Below are 23,678 nucleotides of genomic sequence, written 5' to 3'. Positions count from 1 at the left end.
TGAGGAGGAGCATGGAGAAGGTGAGGACTAGAGAGGACGCTGCAGAGTGTCCAGGGCCTTGTGGACCTGAGGAGGACTTAGGCCTTTTGCTCTGAGTGAGGTGGGCACCAAGGAGGGATCTGATAGGAGGGCAGAACCTGACTCAAGTGCTCACAAGCGCTCTGGCTGCTATGGCGGGAACAGACTATAGCAGGCAGGCAAGAGAAGGCAAGGAGAGGGGGCAGAGCATGCTGTAAGCAGCCGTGGGGGGTTTGGCGTGGAAACAGCAGCAATCAATCTGGGTTAAAAAAAATTTTTTTTTTTTAATCTGGCTGCACTGGGTCTTCACTGCTGTGTGCTAGCTTTCTCTAGTTGCGGCGACGGGTGCTACTCTCTAGCTGTGGGGCTCGGGCTTCTCATTGCAGTGGCTTCTCTTGTTCCAGAGCACAGGCTCTAGGTGCACGGGCTTCAGTAGTTGTGGCACATGGGTTCAGCAGTTGTGGCACATGGGCTCAGCAGTTGTGGCACACAGCATCAGTTGCCCTGTGGCATGTAGGATCTTCCCGGACCAGGGATTGAACCCATGTCCCCTGCACTGGCAGGCGGACTCTTAACCACTGGACCACCAGGGAAGTCCTAAATCTGGGTAAAATCTGAAGGAAGGGCTGACGAGCTGTAGGTGGTCTGGCTTGAGTGTGTAGCTTTGTACACCTCCCACCCCCCACTCAAACACACACTTACAGAAAGGAACAGTCTTCACACTCACTCACTCCCTCACATTCTCACACACCTCTCTCTGACACAAGCACATAACCTTCTGCCGTCCATGTTTAATGTCACCTCCTCAGGGAAGCCCTCTGGGCTGTCCCTCAGCTCCTCTGACACAGCCCCCTGTCCTGCCCTGGCCCGTACCCTGCAAGCCCCCGCTAATCTTAGGATGAGCGTCTGGAGGCAACGGGCTTTTGGCGAAGGGTACGGCTTGGGGAGGTGACAGGCTGGCAGGGGGTGGGCTGGGTCTTACTGGCTGTTTGCGTGGCACCTAGCCCCTAGTAGCTGCTCAGGAAATATGTGTCGAATGCCCACAAGGAAGGGTGAAGGGGAACAGGGTGTGCTGGCCATGGGGCGCGCAGAGGACAGGCACCTTATTTGGGGCCCCTCGGGACTGCTGTCACCCCTTCCTCCTGGAGCCCCTCACCTCTGGGACATGATCTTGAAGGCATCTGGCAGGTAGCACTGCACGTTCTCCATCTGGAAAGGGTCGGCGTCGCAGATCTTGTCATCTGTGCGCCCATAGTTGGCATTCTCCACCATGATGACGTCGCTGCCTGGGCACCGCAGCTCGATGGGGTAGCCTTCACATGCCAGCTCCCGGCGCATCAGCCCAAATGGGAGCCCAGCCCGGCTCAGGCCTGCAGGGAGAAGAGGGAGGGAGTCGGTCACCACCAGGCCCAGGAGGGATGGGACAGAACCCCACTGAAGAGGCTCCACCTCCAGCTTGACTGTATCGGCCTGCAGGCTGTATGAACCTCAGTTTACTCATCTGTGAAATGGGCTTCTCGGTGTGCCCACTTGTGTAGTAAGGCCATTAGCCCAGCCCAAGAAGAGTCTGGCTCCTGGGACGTGTCCTATGAGCCCTTCTAGTGTCCTTTGTGAGAAGAGTGTCTTTACTTGGGGGCCTGGAGCCATGCCAGGATAGCCTGTGTGAACTGTTAATGGGTTAAATCAGGTCTTCCCCCCTCCACCAATTCAGATGCTGAAATCAAGCCCTAAGCCCCAGTATCTTAGAACAGCGGTCCCCAACCTTTTTGGTACCAGGGACTGGTTTCATGGAAGACAATTTTTTCCATGGACGGGGTATGGGGACGATTGTTTTCGGATGTTTCTCATAAGCAGCACGCAATCTAGACCCCTTGAATGCACAGTTCACAGTAGCGTTCACGCTCCTATGAGAATATTAATGCCACCGCTGATCTGATAGGAGGTGGAGCTCAGGCGGTAATGCAAATGATGCAGAGCAGCTGTAAATACAGATAAAGCTTCATTTGCTGGCCCACCACTCACCTCCTGCTCTGCAGCCTGATTCCGAATAGACCATGGATCACTACTGGTCTGCAGCCCAGGAAAGGGACCCCTGCCTTAGAATACGAGCAGATTTAGAGATAGCATCTTTACCGAGGTACTCAAGTTAAAATGAGGCCACTAAGGTGGGCCCTAATCCAATATGAGTGCCGAGGAATTGAAGCTTTCAAACTGGTGTTGGAGAAGACTCTTGTGAGTTCCTGGGACAGCAAGGAGATCAAACCAGTCAATCCTAAAGGAAATCAACCCTGAATGCTCATTGGAAGGACTGAGGTTGAAGCTGCAGCTCCAATACTTTGGCCACCTGATGCGAAGAACTGACTCACTGGAAAAGACCCTGACACTGGGAAAGATTGAAGGCAGGAGGAGAAGGGGTTGACAGAGGATGCCATGGTTGGATGGCATCACCAACTCGATGGACATGAGTTTGAGCAAACTCCGGGAGATGGTGAAGGATAGGGAAGCCCGGTGTGCTTCAATCCATAGCGTTGCAAATAGTCGGATGTGACTGAACGACTGAACAACAACAAATCCAATATGAATGGTGTTCTTATAAAAAGAGGAAATTTGGACCCAGAGGCACACAAAGAAGGAAGATGACGTGGAGATGCAGGGAGGAAGATGATGACCACCTATGAGCCAAGGAGAAGGGCCTGGAATAGACTCTTCCCCGGTGGCCTTCAGAAGGAACCAATCTTGCCGACACCTTGATCTTGGACGTCTGGCCTCTAGAACTGGGAGGGAATACCTTTCTGTGGCTTCAGCCCCTCAGTCTGTGGCACTTGGTCACGACGGTCCTAGCAAACTATTAAATATAGTTCACTAACAATGCGGTTTCAGGTAGGCGTTTTGGGTGATGTATCAGCTGACCTCTTGAGGGGCTGGAGATTGAGGCCAGCCATGTCTATGTGACTGAGCCTCAGTAAAGACTCTGGACACCAAAGCTCAGAAGAGCTTCCCTGGTTAGCAGTATAACATGCGTGGTGTGGCTCATCATTGCCTAGAGAGTTCCCGCTGTCTGAGACTGCACTGGGAGGGAACCACCTGCACAGAACCTTCCCGAAGTTGCCCCATGCCCCTCCTCTCCTGGCTGATTTTCATCTGTATCAGTTCACTGTAGTCAACGATGTTGTTGTTTAGTCACTACGTCATGTCTAAATCTTTTGTGACCCCATGGACTGTAGCCTGCCAAACTCCTGTTTGTGGGATTTCCCAGCCAAGAATCCTGGAGTGGGCTGCCATTTCCTTCTGCAGGGGATCTTCCCAACCACAGAATCGAACCTGGGTCTCCTGCATTGGCAGGAGGAATCTTTACCATCTGAGCCACCAGTAATCAACTATAACCGCAAGGGACGGTCTTCCCTTGTGGCTCAGTGGCAAAGTCTGGTGGGCTACAGTCCATGGGGTCCCCAAAGAGCCAGACACGACTGAGCGAGTAAACAACAATAATGGTGCTTGTGAATTTCATGAATCCTTCAGGCAAATCATCAAAGCTGAGAGTGGCCTGGGGCACTTCTCTAACTTCGCACCACCCCCACCCACAGAGCAGGGAGGGTGTATTAGGGAATGTCCTCACGTTCTGGAAGAAACCACAGAGCCTGACTTTGCTACTTCCCAGCTGACAGGCCAGGTGGGTCCTTTGGGCCAGGGTTCCTCCCAGTGTGGCCCTGGGCATATCCACACTGTGTTCAGAGTGCAGATTCTGAGTGCCCCTAGACCCAGGCCTGCTGATCCCGAATCTCGGGGGTGAAACCAGGAGCCCCCGAATGGGTACACCCATCCGTGATTCCCATGCACACTCTCGTCTGGATAGCTGCTGCTGGCGCCTCACCAGGCCTGTTTCTGGATCTGTAAAATGGGCAAACCACAGCCCAGGGATGTACTGGGAGGCTTCTGTGCTAGAAGATGTTCTGGAAGGAGGTGCTGTGGACAGCGAGGGCATCCCAGGGAGGGGGCCCTGGCTTTCACTTGGGAAACTTCCTAGGGTTGCCATGACAATGGAAGAACTTGCCATGGGAGTGCCTGGCTCTTGGAGGGGCTACATTGTCACATGTCAGCTCCCTTCCTGTGCCTTTCAGGGACTGCAAGCTGGGACTCAGGAGCCCGGTGGTTAGGGTTTAAATCCCAGTGCAGCCATTCCCTGGCTGGTGGCTTCACGTAGTCACTGACCACCCCAGTGCCCTTACTTCCTACTCTAGGGAGCCAACAACGCCTACCTCACGGGCCTCTGCTGAGGGGTGCAGAACTGGTCCGCAGTGAGCAGACAGGCCCCTGATTACTACTGTCAGGAGGATGATTAAGGCAGCTCGTCTCTGTGGGACAGAGCGGGCTCAGCACCATCCACGCCTGCCGGGGCAGCCACCTTCTTGCACACTGGTCCCAGCCAGGCCTATGCCAGGGGTCTGAGGGAAGCAGGGATACACAGCAGGGTCCCAAGCCACCAACATGGAGACTGTCACTGGTGGATGGAGAGAAAGTCCCAGTGTGCGTTGGCAGCAGAGACAGACGGATCCCCTGTGTTGTGATCTAGTCCCTCTGATGCCAGCTGGGGGCCCAACAGGGTTGGCAGCCAGGCCCTCAGGGTTTTTTGGGGTGAGTTGAGTCCCACTTGGGGAAAAGTTTTACATGTGTTCCTCCAGCGCCATCTGCTCCCACGTCTAATTTTAGTCCTTCCTGGGTCTGGGAAGGAGGCTGGGGGTGGAGGGCTGGCTCAGATGGGTCTGGGGGTGGAAGCAGCCCCACCCAGCCCCACTGGGGCTGTAGGGCAGGACCTGGACGGGCAGAGAACACGGGTGCTGTGGGATTGGAGGGTGCCAGCTGGCCGGAGCAGTGCCAAGGCCTGGTGGCATGGCTGAATGATGCCCCCTCCACCTTTGAGGCTCTCTGTGAGAGGGAGCGCTGGTGAGCAGGGCTCACCACCAGCGGCCTCCAGACAGGGCTGGGAAGAGTGGGGCAGGGGGCACCCCCAGGGCGAGGGTAAGGCCGGCAGGCCTCCTCTCTCTGCTTCTCATCCCGCGCTGCCCTTGCCCCCGCCTGGGCCCACCGTAGGGACAGTAATTGAGTAATCGGGCGAGGGTGGGCGGGTATGCTCCGGGCACTAATTGTGGCGTGTGCGGGATCCAGGGCCGGCATAGGGCCGAGCTGGATAATTAGTTGTTTTTAAATAAACGTCAGCGGGCATGCTTTAATTAAGCCTTCTTCCCAGCGAGAGCCTCGGAGATGTAATCACAGAGAGACACACACACAGGAGACAGAAGAGCCTCACCAGGAAGGCCTGTCCTGGTCCTGGAGGCCACAGCCCAAATCCCAGGCCCTAGGACCCCTGGCGGGACGAGCCCTGGAGCTCTGGGTTGGGGGTGAGGGGCTGATTTGGGGACCCCTTGAATCAGGGTATCTGATCACCAAGTCTTTCTCTGCTCTGGGTCTGCCAGACTTAGGCTGGGTGGGGGCCTGATTCTCTTAACAAGGGATCAGGAGGTTGTGGTGGTTGAGTCACTAAGTCATGTCCGACTCTTTTGCGACCCTCCGGACCGTAGCCTACCAGGCTCCTCTGTCTATGGGATTCTCTAGGCAAAAAGTGGGTTCCCATGCCCTCCTCCAGGGGAATCTTCCCAATCCGGGGATTGAACCCAGGTCTCCTGCACTGGCAGGCAGACTCTTTACCGCTGAGCCACCAGGGGAGCCCTGGTCAGGGGTATTTCGGGGTTTCATCCCCTCTACCCTGCCTCGGCCCCCTCAACACCTACCTTGGGTGGCTGAGGTGACGAGGATGGCTGTGACGCAGAGACTCCAGAGCGCGGCGGCCAGGCGGGCCATGGCGGCGGCCAGGGGTGCGTTCTCCGCTCAGTGGGCTGTGCAGGGGGCCTCGCCCTGCATCACCAGGTGGGCACCACGGCCTGGTCCACCAGCCTGTGGAGGACAGGGAGAGTGAGGCGGGGGGCAGGGCGGGCTGAGGAGGAGGGCAGATCCCCTCTCTTTCTGCAGGTGCCCGAGGGCCTCTAGCCTGCTGCCCCGAGAGGGGTGGACCAAGCCGGCCGTATCTGACAGAAGCGGCACCCCTGGGCCAGAGGCTGACCCCTCCAAGGCCTCTGGCTCACATTGCAACCCCCCCCACCCCAACAGGTGGACCCACCCATTTGGGCACCTTGAATCTCCCAGAAGCACCTCCTGGGGTCTGCCAGTGCCCCCTTCCCCAGGTGGCTGGGGTAATTCTTCAGGCAGTATCAGTTAAGAAGGGCCCACCTGCACCCAGGCAGGCCCCAGACCCTCCATCCCAGAGGAGAACCCTCTGGAAGCCTCTTGAAATTGAGACCCTGCCAGTTCGTCTCCCCTACCCCAGCTTCCTCATCCAGCACGGCGTCCAGGGTGGGGGACCCAGGCGTCTTGGCCCCGGCATGCAGCCTCGCGGGCTTGGGCTGGAGTCCAGGGCCCCACCCCCAGCCCCTTGGCTTCCTGTCTCTCTGGCTCTGGAAGCTAATTAGAATCCAGCTGGCTGGCGCCACAGATCAGGGACCAGGGACAACTAAGTCCCCTCTTTCCTCTCGGGGGGACCCTCAGGGTGAGCTGGAGATGGGCAGGCGGGGTGAGGGGTGGGTGCAGCCCCTGGGGGGGCTGGGGAGGCTGGAGGAGGGGTGGGAGCTGTATGCCCTCCCAGGCTAGCCCCCTCTTCCCCAGTCTGTCCTTCCCGGGCACAGCGGCTTCGAGGGCACAGAGCCGGGTTCTGACCACTTTTTCTCCCTCCTAGCCTCTCCTCTTCTCACTGCTTCTGTCTCCCCTGCGATACTCCTAAGATGGGACACCCAGATCTCCACACTTGGTCTTTTGCTCCATCTACACCCCGGTTCTTCAAGTATGACCCTGGCCCAGGGGCACCAGCCTGGACAGCAACTTGCTAGAAATGTACCTTCTCTGAGGAGGGTCAGCACCCATGTTTCTTTTTTAAAAAACAGTTTCTCTTTTACTTATTTGGCTGAGTTCTTAGTCGTGGTTCACCAGCTCAGTAGTTGTGTGGCATGGGTGTAGTTGCTTTGTGGCATGCGGGATCTTAGTTCCCTGGCCAGGGATCGAATCTGCACCCCCTGAATTGCAAGGCTGATTATTAATCACTAGACCACCAGGCAAGTTCCAGCACCCCATGTTTTATCTGGCTCTCATTCCCTGATAGCTCAGTTGGTAAAGAATCCGCCTACAATGTGGGAGACCTAGGTTTGATCCCTGGGTTGGGAAGATCCGCTGGAGAAGGGAAAGACTACCCACTCCAGTATTCTGGCCTGGAGAATTCCATGGACTGCAGAGTCCATGGGGTCGCAAAGAGTGGGACACAACTGAGTGACTCTCACTTCACTTCTAGTGTGCAAACCCTTGGTCTGTCCTCTACTCGCATCCCCCACGTCTGTCCTATGGTCTCAACACCAGGGACAAGCTCATACTTTCCAAGCCTCTTATTTACAGTTTGGAATCTCACAAAAGAGCCCTGACGACTGGTTGTTTTTCCCCCCACAGTTGAAAGCCTATCAACCAGCCCGGTAAGCTCCCTGACCCCACTCTTGCCTCCTGCTCTTCTTCAAGCAGCCCAGACCCTGCCCCAGGGCCTCGGCACTTGTCACTTCCTCTGGGTGAATCTTCTGCCTGCCAGTTATTCACATGGCCTCTTCCTCTGCTCCCTGGCCTCCTTCAAACCTTGGTTCAAATGTGACTATTTCTCTTTTTTAACGGATGTGCCCCTCCACAGGCAGGGATCATTGCATTGTTTTGGTCCTGCTTCCACAACAGGCCTGAATGTTTGTTGAACAGCTGTTGTTCAGTTGCTCAGTCACGTCCAACTCCTTTGCGACCCCATGAACTTCAGCCTGCCAGGCTCCTCTGTCCATGGGATTTCCCAGGCAAGAATACTGGAGTAGATTGCCATTTCCTTCTCCACGCTGAATCAGTCTCAGAACCCGAACCTAGAAATCCTCCTCAATTACCAACTTCTCTGCTCCCCTCTCCTTCATAAGCTCCTCCAGCAAGTCCCATGGGCTCTGCCTCCCTCCAAAGTACCCTGTCAATCTGCCCACTCCCCAGGGCCACCACCAGGCCCAAGCCACCACCCTGCTGCCCCCAGAGGCTTGTCCTGGTCTCCTCCTCTTCCCAGCCTCGCTGCCTCCACTCAGTGCTAAGGCCAGCATTCAGTGATGTAAATTTGAGCGTTAACCTCCCCCTCTGCTCTCCCCTGGGGTCTCCGTTCATCACCAGGACCCAGAGGCTGCTGGTTGGGCTGGTGTCACCACGTTCTCCAATGCAACCCTCCTCGCAGTCCTAGGAGCTCCAGCTTCCTTCCAGCCTGAGCCCTTGCCTGGGCTGCCCCTCTGCTGAACAGCCTCCCAGTACCCCCATCGCCTGCTGCAGCTTCTCAGCACTCAGGGCTCAACCTCAAGGTCACCCCAGCAGAGCAACCTGCCCTGACCACCCCCAGCACTCCTGTATCCTCGCTCGCCATGCTTTAGCCCTGTTTTTATTTTAATTTATTTTGGTCACACTGTGCAGCTTGTGGGATCTTAGTTCCCTGACCAGGGACCGAACAGTGGAAGCGCACAGTCTTAACCACTGAACCGCCAGGGGAGTCCCCAGCCCCATGTTTAATTCACAGCACCTGAAATCACCTTCTTTTTTCTTTTAAACATTTTGCCTTTTTAAAGAAATTGTTTATCTGGCTGCACTAACTCTTAGTTTCAGCATGTGGAATCTAGTTCCCTCACCAGGGATAGAACCTGGGCCCCCTGCATTGGGAGCCCAGAGTCTTAACCACTGGACCACCAGGGAAGGCCCTGAAATCACCTTCTTGTATAAGCAGGTCTATTGTCAGCCTTCCCCACTAGATCATGAGCCAGTTGAGGGCAGGGACTCAGCACAGCTTCTCAGGGAATAAAGATTTGGGCTGCTCACTCATGGGGCAGGACGTCCCTCCAGGGCTGTCTCCTCTCATGAGAAATAGAAAGTAATTTCCCGGCGCAGCTCCCCCACCCTGACCCCCAGGACCTTCCCCAGCTCCCAGCCTTCAGCAAACTCTCCCCTCTACTTCCTCAGCCCACAACCATCTCTCTCATCCCACAACCCTGTCCAGATGCGGCCTTGGATGGTTTCCTTTCATTCTGAAGCATTCTACAATTTTACATGGTCTGGCGCGGGGTGGGGTGGGGGGCATCACCTCATTCCCACCCGCATCTACTTTCCAGACTCGAGGTGGAGCGGGGAACTGGCGCTAGGCTGCTGGATGCTCCCCTCCCTGGCTCTCCCCTAGGGAGTGTAGCTGGTTAGCATTCTCCCTCTGGCTCCCTTAGGGAGTTAAACCGGTTAGCGCCTGGTTAATGCTGAAGAGGCTGCCAGATGCCAGGCTCTGGGTGTGGCCGGCCAACATGGGTCTGGGGTCCAACTCGGTCATTTCATGCCCCAAGGCCCTGAGTGGGTCCCCCCACCCCCAGTTCCCTTGACACCTTGTTTCTGCAGGGTTCTCATAAGGACCGCAGCCTACATGCACAGTAAGCCAGCACAGGATGCTGTCCCAGAGTAAGGAGGGTCAGGACCCAGGAAGCATCCATGAAGGAGCTAGATCTTCTCCTCCGGGCTGGCCCCGCTCCCCGGAACCCCAGGACCCCAGCCCTCTTCCTGTCCACACCCCACTCAGGGATTCCACCGGCCTCATGGCTTTAGACACCATCTGTACCCGTGACAACTGCCGCCTCTGAGTCCCAGCCCCGTTTCTGTCCTCACATCTACACTTCTGTCTGGATCTCCAAAGCACCTTGACCCTGACCAGACCTGACCAAACTCCCGGTTTCAGGGCATGGTCCCCCCTGGCACCATCCTCCCAGGACCTTGGGTCAGAATTCAAGGAGTCAAAATCTGGGATTTCCCTCTTCCCTCACCCCCACAGCCAGTTCAGGATTAAGTCCGGGGTCTGCACCTCCAGAACAGCCCAGCGTCTCTCTGTCCATTCTCAGCATCTGTCCTCCAGACCTGGGCATTCCCATCTTCACCAAAGAGCTCTGATCCCTTCCCCGCTGCCCTCCAGCACCTCCACTCCTACATCCCAGGCTTCCCCTGGCGGCCAGAGGGGCTTTTTAAAAGGTTGTGGTATCACACACACACACACACACACACACACACACACACACACACACCGTTGTTTAGTTGCTAAGTTGTGTCCAACTCTTTGCGACTCCATGGATAGTAGCCCACCAGGCTCCTCCATCCATGGGATTCTCCAGGCAAGAATACTGGAGTGAGTTGCCATTCCCTTTTCCAGGGGATCTTCCCCACCCAGGGATCAAACTTGCATCTCCTGCCTTGGCAAGCGGGTTCTTTACCAGGGAAGCCCTATATATATATGTGTGTGTGTATATATATATACATATATGATGTAAAACTTGTGATTTTAATCATTTTTAAGTATACAATTCAGTGGCATTAACTACATTCTCAATGCTGTGCCACCAGCACCTCTATTTCCAAAACTTTTCTATCGCCCCGAAGAGAAACTTGTGTGTGTGTTAGTCGCTCAGTTGTATCCGACTCTCTTTGTGACCTCACAGACTACAGTCCACCAGGCTCCTCCATCCATGGGATTCTCCAGGCAACAATACTAGAGTGAGTTGCCATTCCCTTCTCCAGGGGATCTTCCTGACCCAGGGATTGAACCTGGGTCTCCTGCACTGCAGGCAGATTCTTTCCCATCTGAGCCACCAGAAACTTGGTACCTGCTGATCAAGAACTCTTGTCTCCCCGCTCCCCTCAGGTCCTGGCAACCACTCATCTGCTTTCTGTGTCAATGGATCTGCCTGTTTCTAGCATCGCACACACGTGGAATCAGATAATCAGTGGCCTTTTGCGTCTGGTTTGTTTCACTCAGCAAGATGTTTCTGAGGTTCACCCATGTGGAAGAGTGTGTCAGTTGGGTTCCTCTTCCTGGCTGAGTAATATTCATTGTACGAATGAACCACATTTCTTCATCCATTTGGATAAAAAAATTTAATTGGAATATAGATGATTTACAAGGTTATGTTAGTTTTGGGTATACAGCAAAGTGAATCCATTATACATATACATATATCCACTTTCTAAAAAGATTATTTTCATGTATACACCGCTACAGAGTACTGATAGAGTTTCCTGTGCTATATAGTAGGTCCTTATTAGTTATGTATTTTAACAGAGTAGTCTGTATGTGTTAATTTATTTTTGTTTGTTTTTGGCCATGCCGTGTGCCTCGCAGCATCTTAGTTCTCTGACCAGGGACTGAACCCGCTCCCTAGGCAGTGAATGGAGAAGGGACTGGCAACCCACTGCAGTATTCTTGCCTGGGAAATCCCATGAACAGAGGACCCTGGTGGGTTACAGCCCATAGGATGGCAAACAGTTGGACAAGACTGAGCAGCTAATAACACCTAGGCAGTGAAAATGTGAAGTCCTAATCACTGGATGACCAGGGAATTTCCTATCCATTCATCACTGACGGATACTTAGGCTGTTTCCACAGAGAGGACCTTTTCTTTCAATTTATTTATTTTTAATTGAAAAGTAATTGCTTTATAATACTGTGTTGGTTTCTGCCAGACATCAACACGGATCAGCCATAGGTATACATACATCCCCTCCCACTTCAGCCTCCCTCCCACCTCTCGCGCCATCCCACCCCTCTAGGTTGTCTCGGAGCGCCAACCTGAGCCCTGAGTCATGTAGCGAATCCCCACTGGCTGTCTAGTTTACATACAGCAGTGTATATGTTTCTATGCTCCTGTCTTCATTCATCCCACCCTCTCCTTCCACCCCTCCCGCCCCCACGTCTGTAAGTCTCTTCCACAGAGGGGACTTTCTAAAGACAATCTTGGGACCTCCCTGGCGGTACAGTGGTTAGGGCTTGGTGCTGTCACTGCCGTGACCCAGGTTCAACCCCTGGTTGGGGAACCAGGCTCTCACAAGATATGTGGCAGAGCCAAAAAAAAAAAAAAAAGAATCTGAACACACTGCGCCCCTGCTTAAATCCCTGCCAGAGCTCCCACTTCACATCCTGTGAGACCACACACGTCCAGCTCCTGCCCCTTCCCCGCTCCTCCGGCCACGCAGTCCTGGCCGGTGCCCCTTAGATCTCCGCTCATGTCCCCCCCTCAGAGATGCGGTGGGCCTCCACCACCCTGCACCATAGCCGCTGGCAGCCAGTGCCCGCCTGGCCCATTCCCACCGTCCCGTAACCTCCCACGGCTGTTTTTCTCTCAGTAAAATGGGGCTGCTGCTTAGGGTAGCTGCACAGCATGATGAATTCACACCCAGGGAACATACAGGGCCCTGCCTGGTGTGCAGTGAGTTCAAGGTGTCCCCTGCTGCGCTGTCATCCCCGCACCCACCGGTCACGCCACTGCCACGTGACTTGACTTGTCCACTGGTGGATTTCCTTCGTACTCCTCCCCCGCCCCCAAGAAGGGAAGTTCCCGAGGCTGTCCCCTGGCACTTAGATGTGCAGTACTAGCTGTCGTTCAGTTGCTCAGCTGTGCACGATTCTTTGCGACCCCATGGACTGCAGCCTGCCAGGCTCCTCTGTCCATGGGATTCTCCAGGCAAGAATTCTGGAGCAGGTTGCCATTTCCTTCTCCAGGGGATCTTCCTGGACCAGGGATCGAACCTGAATCTCCCGCACTGGTAGGCGGAGTCTTTACCACTGAACTATCAGGGAAGCCCAGATGTATAATAGGTTCACAAACAAATATTTACCAAATGAACACACGAATGGTGGTGGGGATGGCTGGGCAGGGCATCTGCCCTGTGACCTAGGGGCCAAGCCTGACCCACACAGGCTGGGCACCATTGCCTCAGGGGCACGAAAGTGTTCCCAATGGGCTGCTGCTGCTCCCGGAAGCCCCATCCCTGGAGCAGCTCCCTCACGAAGCCCCAGGCATCCCCAGGGCTGTCCCCACCTCGGGGTTGGAGTGGGGGGAGCTGGGCACAGCAGCTCTGTCCCCTCTCTTCCTGGCCTGACTGCACACCCACTAGGCCCTGGGGAGTTTCTCCTGGCACCTGGTGCTCACTGAAGTGAGGAGGTGAGGTCAGACGTGGTGAGGTGGGAACCACCTGGGAGATCCAGGCCTGACCAGCCCTGAGGCCTTGGGGTGGATGGAACTATATTCCCCCCAGAAAAGATACGATGGCGCCCTATCCCCCGGCACTTCAGAATGGGACCTTATTTGGAGATAAAGATGTAATTAAGTTAAAATGAGTGAGGTCATCAGGGTGGGGTGTGTGTGTGTTTGTGTGTCTGTGCGCACTCAGTCATGTCTGACTCTTTGCGACCCCATGGGCTGCAGCACGCCAGGTTCCTCTGTCCATGGAACTTCCCAGGCAAGAATACTGGAGTGGGTTGTCATTTCCTTCTCCAGGGGATCTTTCCAGACCAGGGCTCAAACTCTCATCTCTTGCTTTTCCTGCTGTGGCAGATGGATTCTTTACCACTGAGCCACCTAGGAAGCCCCAGTACGGTGGACCCTGATCCAATCAGACTGCTGTCCTTATAAAAAGGACATGGACCCAGACCCACACACCCCCAAGGAGAACACCCCATGAAGACGAGGCAGAGATTGGTGTGACGCGCCTTCAAGCTACGGATTGCTGGCCAACCTCCAGAAGCTGGGGCAGAGGTTCCTTCTCTGTGCCCCTGGAAGGAACCAACCCAATGCTTCCATCTTGGGCTTCTGGTGTCTATAACTGGGAGACAATACATTTCTGTTAAAGCCACCCAGCCTGGCTTTAACAGCAGCCCCAGTGAACTCACACAGGGGGTCAGGGCAGACAGGGCAGGGGTGGTGGTATATAGGCAGAGATGGGAGATGGGCCTTGAGCCTCACAACTTCAGGAAAACCTTTCTGCTCCAGGGGTGTGGGAGGTCAGCTGGGACCTCCCATTTGCCAGAACCACCCACGATGGCCAGGGGCAGCAGCTGACAGCGCTGTGCCCCATTCCGAGCACTGTACGCCTGTATCTCAGGTAATCCTCATAAGGACTTAGTAAGGATGGGGGGTGCATACCCACATTTTATAGGAGAGGAAAGTGAGATCCCAAGGGCACCCAAGTGGCAAGGGGGCTTGGAACCCCAGGCTGATCACGGCAAGCTGGGGAGACCTGGGGGGCCCTCAAGAGGCCGCTCTTCTGGGCCCAGACTGCTTCTGTAAGCCTGAGTGGCCTCCAAAGTGGGCATGCCCACAGGGGTCAGGTGAGCGCACACCTGTGTCTGTCCCCACTTTGAGCCTCAGGGAACTGGAGTGTTTGGGAAACTTGTTTCCCAACTTAACCCATGGGAAACAGGGCTCGCCACCCTCACGTTGAGAAGGGAGACTGGGCCCCAGGTGTGTTAAGACCCCCAGGTCATGCAGGCTGCCCACTGACCCCACACCTGCCTCTGTTTTTGCCTGAGCCCCACCTCAGTCTCAAGTCAAGGGGCAAAAGCATGTCCTGGGGGCGGGTGATGCGGCCCAACCTCTGTCCTCAGGTGCCCTGGGATGGGGCAGAGGAGGGCGACAGGAGGAAAACCGGCTGCTGGCGGAGAGGGGGAGCCGCGAGCTTGCCCTAGAGTGTGGTTGCCGTGGCAACCCTCTGTGCTCGAGTGGGTGGGAGTCTGAATGCCTGGAGGTGGGGGACACCACCAGCAGGATTCCGGGCCCCTGAGAACAAGTCTCCTTCCTCTTGCTCCCTCCTCAGCAGCCTGAGTCCTCCCCAAACCCAGCAGCCAGAGAGCCCAGCTCCCTGGGCCCGCCTCCTCCAGGGAACCCTCAGGCGTGGCCGAGTGGGTAAGCGGCAGGCCTGGGCTAAGGCCAGGGACTTGGCTCCTGGGTCTGAACCTGCTGTGTGCTATTTGCTCTCAGGCCAGACTCCTGGCCTCTCTGAGCCCATCTCCCCATCCCAACTCTAGGACTGACAGACTGCCGTCACAGAGGTGGAGCAAGTGCCAGAGAGTGTCCAGCACATAACCTCCTTCAGGAAGGGGGCTGTGGGCTCTGGGGGTGGGGTCAGGCCAGGGTCCCCACTGAACCCTTAGCTCCACCCCTTCATCTTCCAACATCTCAGCAGAAAGCAGCCCGAGTCCTCCGAGGTGCTCAAGAACCTCTCCTCCTCCCATCCCCGCAGCGGCTGCGGCGTCTCCTCCTTCGGCATCTGCTCACTGTCTCCTCAGGCCTTGGTCCCCTCCCTGGTCCAGCCCTGCCGCCTCCTCCCTTTTCTCCTGCTCTCCACCCTCGCAGCCCAGCCTATTCCCCCTACAGCTGCCAGAGGGCGCCGGTGAGCACCTGAGTCCCCACACTGTCCCTTTCCAGCTCAGAACCCTCCACAGCTCCCACCACACTAGGAGCAAAGGTCAAAGCCCTTCTTCGGCCCACAAGGCCCTGTGCACTCAGCCCCATCCCGTCCTTACCCTCACCTCCTTCCACCTTTTCCTCCTCACTCACTAACACCAGGCAAGTATCCTCTCAGGGCCTTTGCACAGGCTGTTCCCTCCTCCCCAGACCTGCAAAGCTCCTCCCTTGCCTTCTTCAAGTCTTTACAGTGACGCTGCCAGCTCTGGGAGGTCCTGCTAGCCCAAACATTCTTGCATCCTGCTTTCCCCGGCACTCATCCCTATCATGCCTGCCATGCTGCTGCTGCTGCTGCTGCTAAGTCGCTTCAGTCGTGTCCGACTCTATGCGACCCCACAGACTGGACTATGCAGCCCACCAGGCTCCCCCGTCCCTGAGATTCTCCAGGCAAGAACACTGGAGTGGGTTGCCATTTCCTTCTCCAATACATCAAAGTGAAAAGTGAAAGTGAAGTTGCTCAGTCGTGTCCAACTCTTAACAACCCCATGGACTGCAGCGCACCAGGCTCCTCCGTCCATGAGATTTTCCAGGCAAGAGTACTGGAGTGGGGTGCCATTGCCTTCTCCATGCGTTTTACTTATTTGCTTATTATCTCTCTCCCACTAGATGTCGGCGCCACAGGGTGGGGTCTGTCTGCCTATAAATTTTAAAAGGTCACTCTGGCAGCCGAGTGGCAGGGGTGGGACCATTCAAAGCCTCCCCTTCTCCACGGATGCCTCCTCCCTGGTCTCCTCCACATCTATCTGCCACTCCCACCCCTTCTGATCTCTATCCTGCACCCAGAGTGCTCTTGGCAAAATGAAAACTCCACATCACTGCCTGCCTACAACCCTCCATGGCTCCCTATTGCCTCAGAGGCTGCGACTTGGTATTTCAGGCCTGGATTTCCTGCTTTTTTCATCACCTTCTCTGCTCCGGCCTATTCTTTCCTCACCCCCCACATCTCTCACCCACATACCCAGAAGACTCCTGCCCTCTGTGCCCTCTTCCTCCAAAAGGCTCTGTCCCCCAGGACTGCATTGGAACCCACACTAGCAGTACACTGGGCCTCCACATTTTGCTCCCCTCACTGGACTTGGGCTCTGCGGTTGAAAGTCTATCTATCCCATCAGGGAACATTCCATCGTGGGTTGGCCTGGTTCTCTGTTGCATGCCCAGTTCTGGTGAGGAGAGCGTTCTCATTAATTCGTTTAATGAACAAAGATGAAACAGACCCTTGGAAGACGTCGTCCATTCAGGGGGTAGTTACCTAGTTCCCACCTGGTCACAAGTACTTTGGAGGAAAATAGACTCGAGGCAGAGAAAGAATGGGGGTGGGGTGGGGAATATGTGTCAATGCAAACATAGATGGGGTGGTCAGGGAACGCCTGGCTAAGTAGGTAACAATTTAGCAAAGGTCACAAGGAGGTGAGCCACCGAGGTACTGGAGAAAGAGTATCCAGGCCATGGGAAGAACACACACAAAAGCCCTGAGGTAGGTAGGAATGTGCTAGAGCGTGGCTCTGGTTCAGAGAGAAAGGGGAGAGTGGGAAGGGGTGAGGGCAGGTGTAGAGGGCAGAGCGAGCAGGGCCTGTGGGAGTGAGCCAGGAGCAGTGGAGCTTCTTTTTTTAAATATTTATTTATTTGGCTAGGCCAGGTCTTAGTTGCGGCACGTGGGATCTTTAGTTGAGGATATGAACGTTGAGTTGTGGCATATGGGGTCTAGTTCCCTGATGAGGGATTCAACCCAGGCCTCCAGCATTGGGAGTGTAGAGTTCTAGCCACTGGACCACCAGGGAAGGCCCACCCTGAGACTGAGTGGGGACAAGATGTGCCCTGACTCGGGCGAGGGGAGATGAGACTCTACGTGTGGGGGGTGATGATGAGAGCGGAAGGTGCTCCCTGGCCCCACCCTCTTCGTTTCTCTAGGTCCACCCTGCTGTCTGAACCAGAAGCCTGCAGTTTCCCCGTCCCCCTCCTTTCCTTCTGCCTTCCAATTGGTCACCCACTGAATCATGTCAACTCTGTCTCGAAAGCCCCGCACGGGTCCCTCTCTAAGGTCTCAAGGCCCCCGCCCAAGCCTTCATGTTGACAGCTGTGGTGGCCTCCGACCCACACTGGCCTCGCCCCCACCTCCCCCCTGGCCTGGGCTCCCTTCCCACCTGCCCTCCACAGTTCCCGCCTATGAAGCAGCCAGAAGGAGCGCATACTAAACATTCTAACCCTGTTTCATGGCCTTGACCCCTTCCCAGGCCTCCTCAGCCCTGTGCACAAGTAGAAACACAAATCCAAAGCAGTCCTTCGGGCCCCAGGACCCGCGTCCTGTCTCCCTGCCTGGCCAGGGAATGTCTTTCCTTTCCCGTCTGAGCTGCCCACTTCTTTCTGACCTCAGGGCGGGTCCCTTCCTTTCACTAACTCTCCCTGACTCCCCTCCACTTTATCCCTCCTTCCCTTCCAGGCCTCGGCTGGGAAGCCCTCTCCGCCAGGAAGCTCTCCCTTACAGGCCATCCGGCCACCTCTTCGATGCTCCTCTCCACAGCAGGTTGGAACCACAGGCAGCCCGAGACCCATTTCCACCCCAAGGTGCTCCCTGACCAATCACACGCCTCACATACATTCCAGGTCCCGTAGCTGCTATCTAGTCACTCAGCTGTGCCTAAGTCTTTGCAACCCCATGGACTGCAACAGGCTCCTCTGTTCCTGGAATTCTTCAGGCCAGAATCCTGGACTGGGTTGTCATGCCCTCCTGCAGGGCATCTTCCCAGCCTGGGGATCAAACCCTGGTCTCCTGCATTGCAGGCGGATTCTTCACTGCTGAGCCACCTGGGAACCCCCCAGGTACTGCAGAGCAGTGCTGAAAATGGTCAGGGGAGCCAGGGCCTGTGGCAGAAGACATGGAAGAAAGCTCTGGGGCCCTCTGCTACCACCAAGCTGGCAGTGAAGGGGCAGAGACCAGAGGGTGGGGGAGATGGCGCTCAGTGGGGCAACAGGGAAGAGGCCCCAGGTCTCAGGGTCCTAGGTTTAAATCCCAGCTGTGCCCACTTTAGGCTGTGTGACGATGCAACTCCCCCTGCCCCCACCACGGTCCCTCCTCTGCCTTCTGTCTCTTCCCTGGGGAAATGGGACGAAAGTCTCACAATGGTGGTTGTGGGGCTTAGAAATAATATTCAGCGATTCTACATGACTCTTTATCTTATTTATTTGCCACACCTGCATAGCCTGTGAGACCGTAGTTTCCCCGACCAGGGATCGAATCTGGGAACAAGGCAGTGGAAGCCTGAATCTTAACCACTGGACCACAAGGGAAGTACCCACACGTCTCTTTTAGGGCACCAACTGTGTGTGAGGCACTGACCGAGGTGTGGAGAGACAGCTGTGAATGAGCCAGACATAAAGAACACTAAAAAAAGTCAGTCCTGTGATGTACTAGTGGTTGGTATGTGTGTGTGTGTGTGTGTGTTGGGCAATGTTAAATACAGTGATGGAGAAAGGCCAGACATGTCATAAAGCTCTGGGAAGGTGAGGAAGAAGCCACAGAGGTGCCCAGGGAGGAGAAGAGCATTCCAGGGAGCAAGCACAGCTTGTGCAAAGGCCCTGGGGCTGTTCGGCGGAGGCGGGGGCTGTGTGTTTGACAACCAGTGAGAGAGTGGGCACAGGGGAACAGCAGGGGGTGTGGGCAGGGAGGTGAAAGGGACAAACACCACCAGACTCGCCCCTCTGCTGATGAGGGTGCATTCAAGGGCACCCTGACCTCATCACCAGGGGCAAAAAAGGGTGGGTGGGTCTGCCAGGGTGGGAGTTGACTACCTATGGACTGGGCACTGCCCCCAGCCAATAAGCTTGGCCGCTTTCAAAGGATTAAGAAGAAGAGGCGGAGAAAGTTTATGCAACAGAGCTGCTAAGCCCGCCAATGTCTCCAACACTTGTTGTCTGGGTCTTCACAGAGGGAATCTGCAGACCCTCAATCTAGAGCAGTGGTACTCACCTGGGAGGGCCCATGATTTTGCCCCACCTGCCCCAGGCTGTTTGGCAAAATCTGGAGGCCTTTTTAGGTGTCATAACTCAGGGGTGGGGGGATTGCTCCTGGTATCTAGAGCATGGAGGCAAAGGATGCTGAAAAGTTCAGGCCTCCTCCCAAAGAATGAACAACACAGCCCCAATGTCAGGAACGCCATGGCTGGGAGACCCTGCCCTGGGCCCCTTGCCTGTCTGTCTCACCTCCCTGACACCAGATAGGAGCACCCACCTGGCTTCTGGTCTGCCTGGTATTTTTAGCCTCGGAGGGAAGAGCCCTGGCTATTTTTAGTTTTGGGGAGAGGGGGAACAAGGGTATTTTTAGCCTTAGCATCTAATTATTGCAATTTTTATCTTCCCCAAATTTTGGATTTGGGGGAGGATGGTGTGGGAGGGGGTGGTGCAGTAGTAAAGAACCTGGCTGCCTGTGCAGGAGACGCAAGAGACGTGGGTTCGATTCCTGGGTCGGGAAGATCCCCTGGAGGAGGGCCTGACAACCCTCTCTAGTATCCCTGCCTGGAAAATCCCATGGACAGAGGAGCCTGGCGGGCTACAGTCCATGGTCGCAAAGAGTCAGACGTGACTGAGCGCTAAGCTGAGCTGAGGTGGGGGGCGGGGGAGCTTTTGCTTGGCTGATTTCCTAGGATCTGAAACAAGGGTAGAGTGGGGTCCCATCATCCTATGAGAGTCTGAGTCAGTGTCCCCCTGGATCAAAGCTGCTCAGGCCTTGAGCATGACATTCCCATCCCCAGCAAAGGCGGGGGCCCCCACGTGACCCTCTGGGCTCTAAACCCTATATGCACACTACCCCACGCCTGCCCACAGGGACACCCTCACACACTGGAGCACCCATGAGGCCCTCTCAGGGAGCTGCCTCACAAGAGTGTGCATGGGACAGGTGCCGAGCTGGCCTGGTCTGGCCCCTGGTGGGTAGCCCTGGCTCCCCTAAGAGGACCAGGGTCCACAGGGACCCCTCAGTGTGCAAAGCCAGGGAGAGGGAGTCCCTTGGGGTCTCCGTCCTTTGAGAGGCTCCCCCCGCCTCCATTCACTCAGCTAAGAGTTCTCAAGCGCCTACTGTGGGCCCGGCCTGAGTCTAGGCACCTGGCGTCCAAAAGCAAACCAGGGAACAAATTCCCCAAGAGCTCGGGTCCTGATCGGGGAAGACATACAATAAACAAACAGGCACCATAAATCAGTAAATTACAGAATGTGCGCAAAGTCATCCTTGCTAGGGAAAGTCAGAAGGCAGGTGGGAGGCTGAAATTTTAAACAGGCTACATGGGGTAGATAAAGGTTACTGAGGAGGGGACAACCCTCATCCCTGGGTGAGGGAGCAAAAGCTTCGCATGTGTCAGGGGGAGGGGCCCGGGCGAAGGAGCCGCCAGTGCAAAGGGCCTGTGGTCGAACTGCGTGCTTAGGAGCAGTGAGGAGAGAGGGGGCGAGGTGGAAGGGGTGACAGGGAAGATCATGAAGGTCTGGACTCTGGGACACCCCATGCTTGGGGTGCCAAGATGAAGGGGCTGCCCCACCCCAGCTGGGGCTCTGGCCGCTCTGGAGGGGAGATATATGCCTTCTTCCCAACTCCTATGATAGGAGCCCCTTGACTGAAATTGCTCGCGTCACTAGACTGTGAGCTCCCTGAGGACAGGACTGGGGTACTGTCCCCCTGGCGTCCCCAGCACAGCGCTGAGTGGAAAAGACACTTGGCAAATATTCACAGGTTTCATGAAGAGGTCTGCTTAGCCTTGCTCCCAGGAGCCACACGTGCACACAGAGCAGGTGCACACAAGACGCAGACAGCTCCTGACACGTGGAAACACACACACATCCCCTCTGCAAAACTCACAGACACTAGCACCCAGGAGAACCTTATGAACACAGGACCAGCCTGTCGGACACGTGGCCACACACAGGCTCGTCCAGGTTACCATCCTAATCACAGCACACGTACCCACAGGTCACAGCAGCCTGGATTCTCAGGGCGGTGGGACCCGCTCCCAGGCCTCTGTTCTGCAGCCCCCCTGCCACCTGGGACCCCGCTTCCTCTTTCATCAGGGTGGCTGAGCCCAGGGCTGGGAGGGGCACTGGTGCAGTCAGGTACCCAGGGAACCCCCATCTCAGGAGCATCACCCCCCTCCTCACCTCCCTGGAGGGTCTGGAAGAGGGGAACTGTCTGGCGTCTGGAAATTGAATCCTCGAGAGGAGCCCACACAGAAACCAGAGCCTTCTGTGTGTCCTTGGTCACACGTCTGGGTCTGGAGAGGTAGGAGGGGGCAGTGACTGACAACTTCAGCTCCCTGTGGCCAGCAGGGGCTGGGACGGGGACAGCAGGCAGGGGGAACTGCTCCTCCTGTTCTCCATCGGGGCACCCCCTCTGGGGCCAGGCAGCACAGCCTCCTGGGGTTGGCACCCCCACCCCCTGATGCCCAGGCTGGGGCTGAAGCACCATGCTCTCTCCTGTCAGCCCCCCACATGGCAGTGGTGCCCAAGCCAGGACCAGACTGCTTGATGCAGACAGACTCCAGAAGGGCCAGGGCCCCCGGAGCTCCTCCCCTATGGCCCGCCTCCCAGGAGAAGGGGCTCCCCAGGGCAGGCTGGGAATAGAAACCAGGCTGCGAGTCTCCTGCCTTCCACCTCCTCCCTGCAGGCCTCACGGCACCCAGGTGCGGCTGGTCCCCAGCTCCCTGCCCTCCCTCAACCCTGGGCATCCTCTCCACGCCCAAGGGCAGCAATCAGCATGGATCAGCCAGCTCCCCAGGAGAGGGGGTTGGGGTGGGCACCCCATGCAGAGCAGGAGTGACAAACGTGGGGTGAGTTGAGGCCCCAAGGGAGTTCCCTGAGGGAGAGGAGGAAGAAGGTGGCAATGCCAGTGGGAAGGCCAGGCACTCACATGTGAGCACACACATATGTGGCTTGGTGCATGGGGGCCCTTACTGCCAGCCAGGGATCGAATTAGTTCCCTTTTCCGCTTTCCAGATGATTTTTCATCTCTGTAATTAATGGGCAAGTCAGTTCTGAACAGCATGGCAGGCAAATTACTAGTTAGGAAAATCACGGATAATTTTCTCGATATGATAATGAAGGTTGTATTCCTTCTCTTATTCTCCCTGTTTTCATCCTACTTTTAAGTAATAAAATCGGCATTAGAATTTGGGGGTGGGGGAATGGGGAGGAAGGAGAAGTCACCTGCCCCCACAGCTGGGGCCTGACCCATCAGCGGGGAGTGCTCAGTCCCTGGCCATCAGGCAGATGGAGAGAATGAGAGACAGGGACCCTCAGTGGGACACCCTGATGACCCATTCAGGGTGCCAGGCCTAGGAGACCAGGTGGAGGGCGGGCAGCTCCCAGGCTGTTAGGCCCGGGGGTGAAGGAGTTGGGGTCTGGGGTCAGGTTACAGGTTCCCGCCCGGCCCCTGGGTGCTTGGAGAGGGGAGCAGGGATCACCCGCCTCTCCCCAAGCAGAATTGAGATCCACCAGCCCTGAGCAGACATCTACTCTCATGTGTCCCCCATATCTGTCCCTCAGACTGTCCAAACCCCTCTCATCGGTGACTCCTGTAGCAGCGAAGAGAACAGGGCAAGCCGAGAGAGGGAGAGAGAAGCAGAGAAAGAGAGAGAGGCGGAAAGGCAACCAGCCATCTTGGCAGCCATCTTGAACCCCTCCCCCTGCTCCCCCAGCTCACCACATGTTTGGATGTGGGCAGAGGAACCCAGGCCCCGGGTCCTGCAGGAACCAGGAGGAAAGGGGGCCCTGTCTCAAGGCTGCGATGGAGGGACACCCACTCAGCTGCCATGACTGTGTGCGCGCGGGGGGCGGGGGGGGGGGTGGAGAGGCAGGGGAAGGAGGAGCGGAGCGCGAGGAAGGTCCAGTGAGGGGCCGGGCAGCGATGGGGCTGGGTGCTGACCGAGCCTGGAAGGTTAGGGCCAGGGATGTGTATGAGGGCTGTGTGCAGGCGGGGGGCGGTGTGCCTGTGGGGCCACTTTGGCCACGGCGGGAGCACACACACAGCGCTGCCCAGGCTCTTCTGGCACGGACTCCCGTCCCAGGCAGATGGAAAGATGACAATTGAAACCCCAAGCTCTACTCGGCGAACACCTGGGAGAGTGGGAGGGCTGGACCTCAAAGCCCGAATCCGGATGGATGAAACCCAACAGCTTCCCAGGCTTAACGCGGTACCGCGGAGGGAAGATGCTGTCGACGGCTACAGCCGACCAGACACCCAGACAGACCCCTCCCCATCCCCCGCGCCTCTGCCTC

The 23,678-nt window shown here is 56.4% G+C and overlaps 1 protein-coding gene across 5 annotated transcripts in view; it reads right to left on the bottom strand.

The window, feature by feature from the left end:
* Positions 1-23,678, bottom strand: part of ADGRL1 (adhesion G protein-coupled receptor L1) — a 49,957-nt gene that overhangs the window by 25,679 nt on the left and 600 nt on the right. For 4 of the 5 annotated variants that reach the window (XM_061421852.1, XM_061421857.1, XM_061421854.1 and 1 more), the window contains exons 2-3: positions 5,805-5,967; positions 1,175-1,388 (exon numbers count right to left, since the gene is read on the bottom strand). In XM_061421852.1, the coding sequence (XP_061277836.1) occupies positions 1,175-1,388; positions 5,805-5,874 (284 nt within the window). In that variant the 5' untranslated portion in view covers positions 5,875-5,967. Of the gene's footprint in view, positions 1-1,174; positions 1,389-5,804; positions 5,968-23,103; positions 23,200-23,678 lie in introns of those variants that run through there. The other variant, XM_061421853.1, reaches the window with a different exon arrangement.

The sequence above is a fragment of the Bos javanicus genome, chromosome 7 (genome assembly GCF_032452875.1).
Source record: "Bos javanicus breed banteng chromosome 7, ARS-OSU_banteng_1.0, whole genome shotgun sequence".
In the NCBI taxonomy this organism is placed as follows: domain Eukaryota; kingdom Metazoa; phylum Chordata; class Mammalia; order Artiodactyla; family Bovidae; genus Bos; species Bos javanicus.
This window is presented reverse-complemented; position numbering and strand designations above follow the sequence as displayed.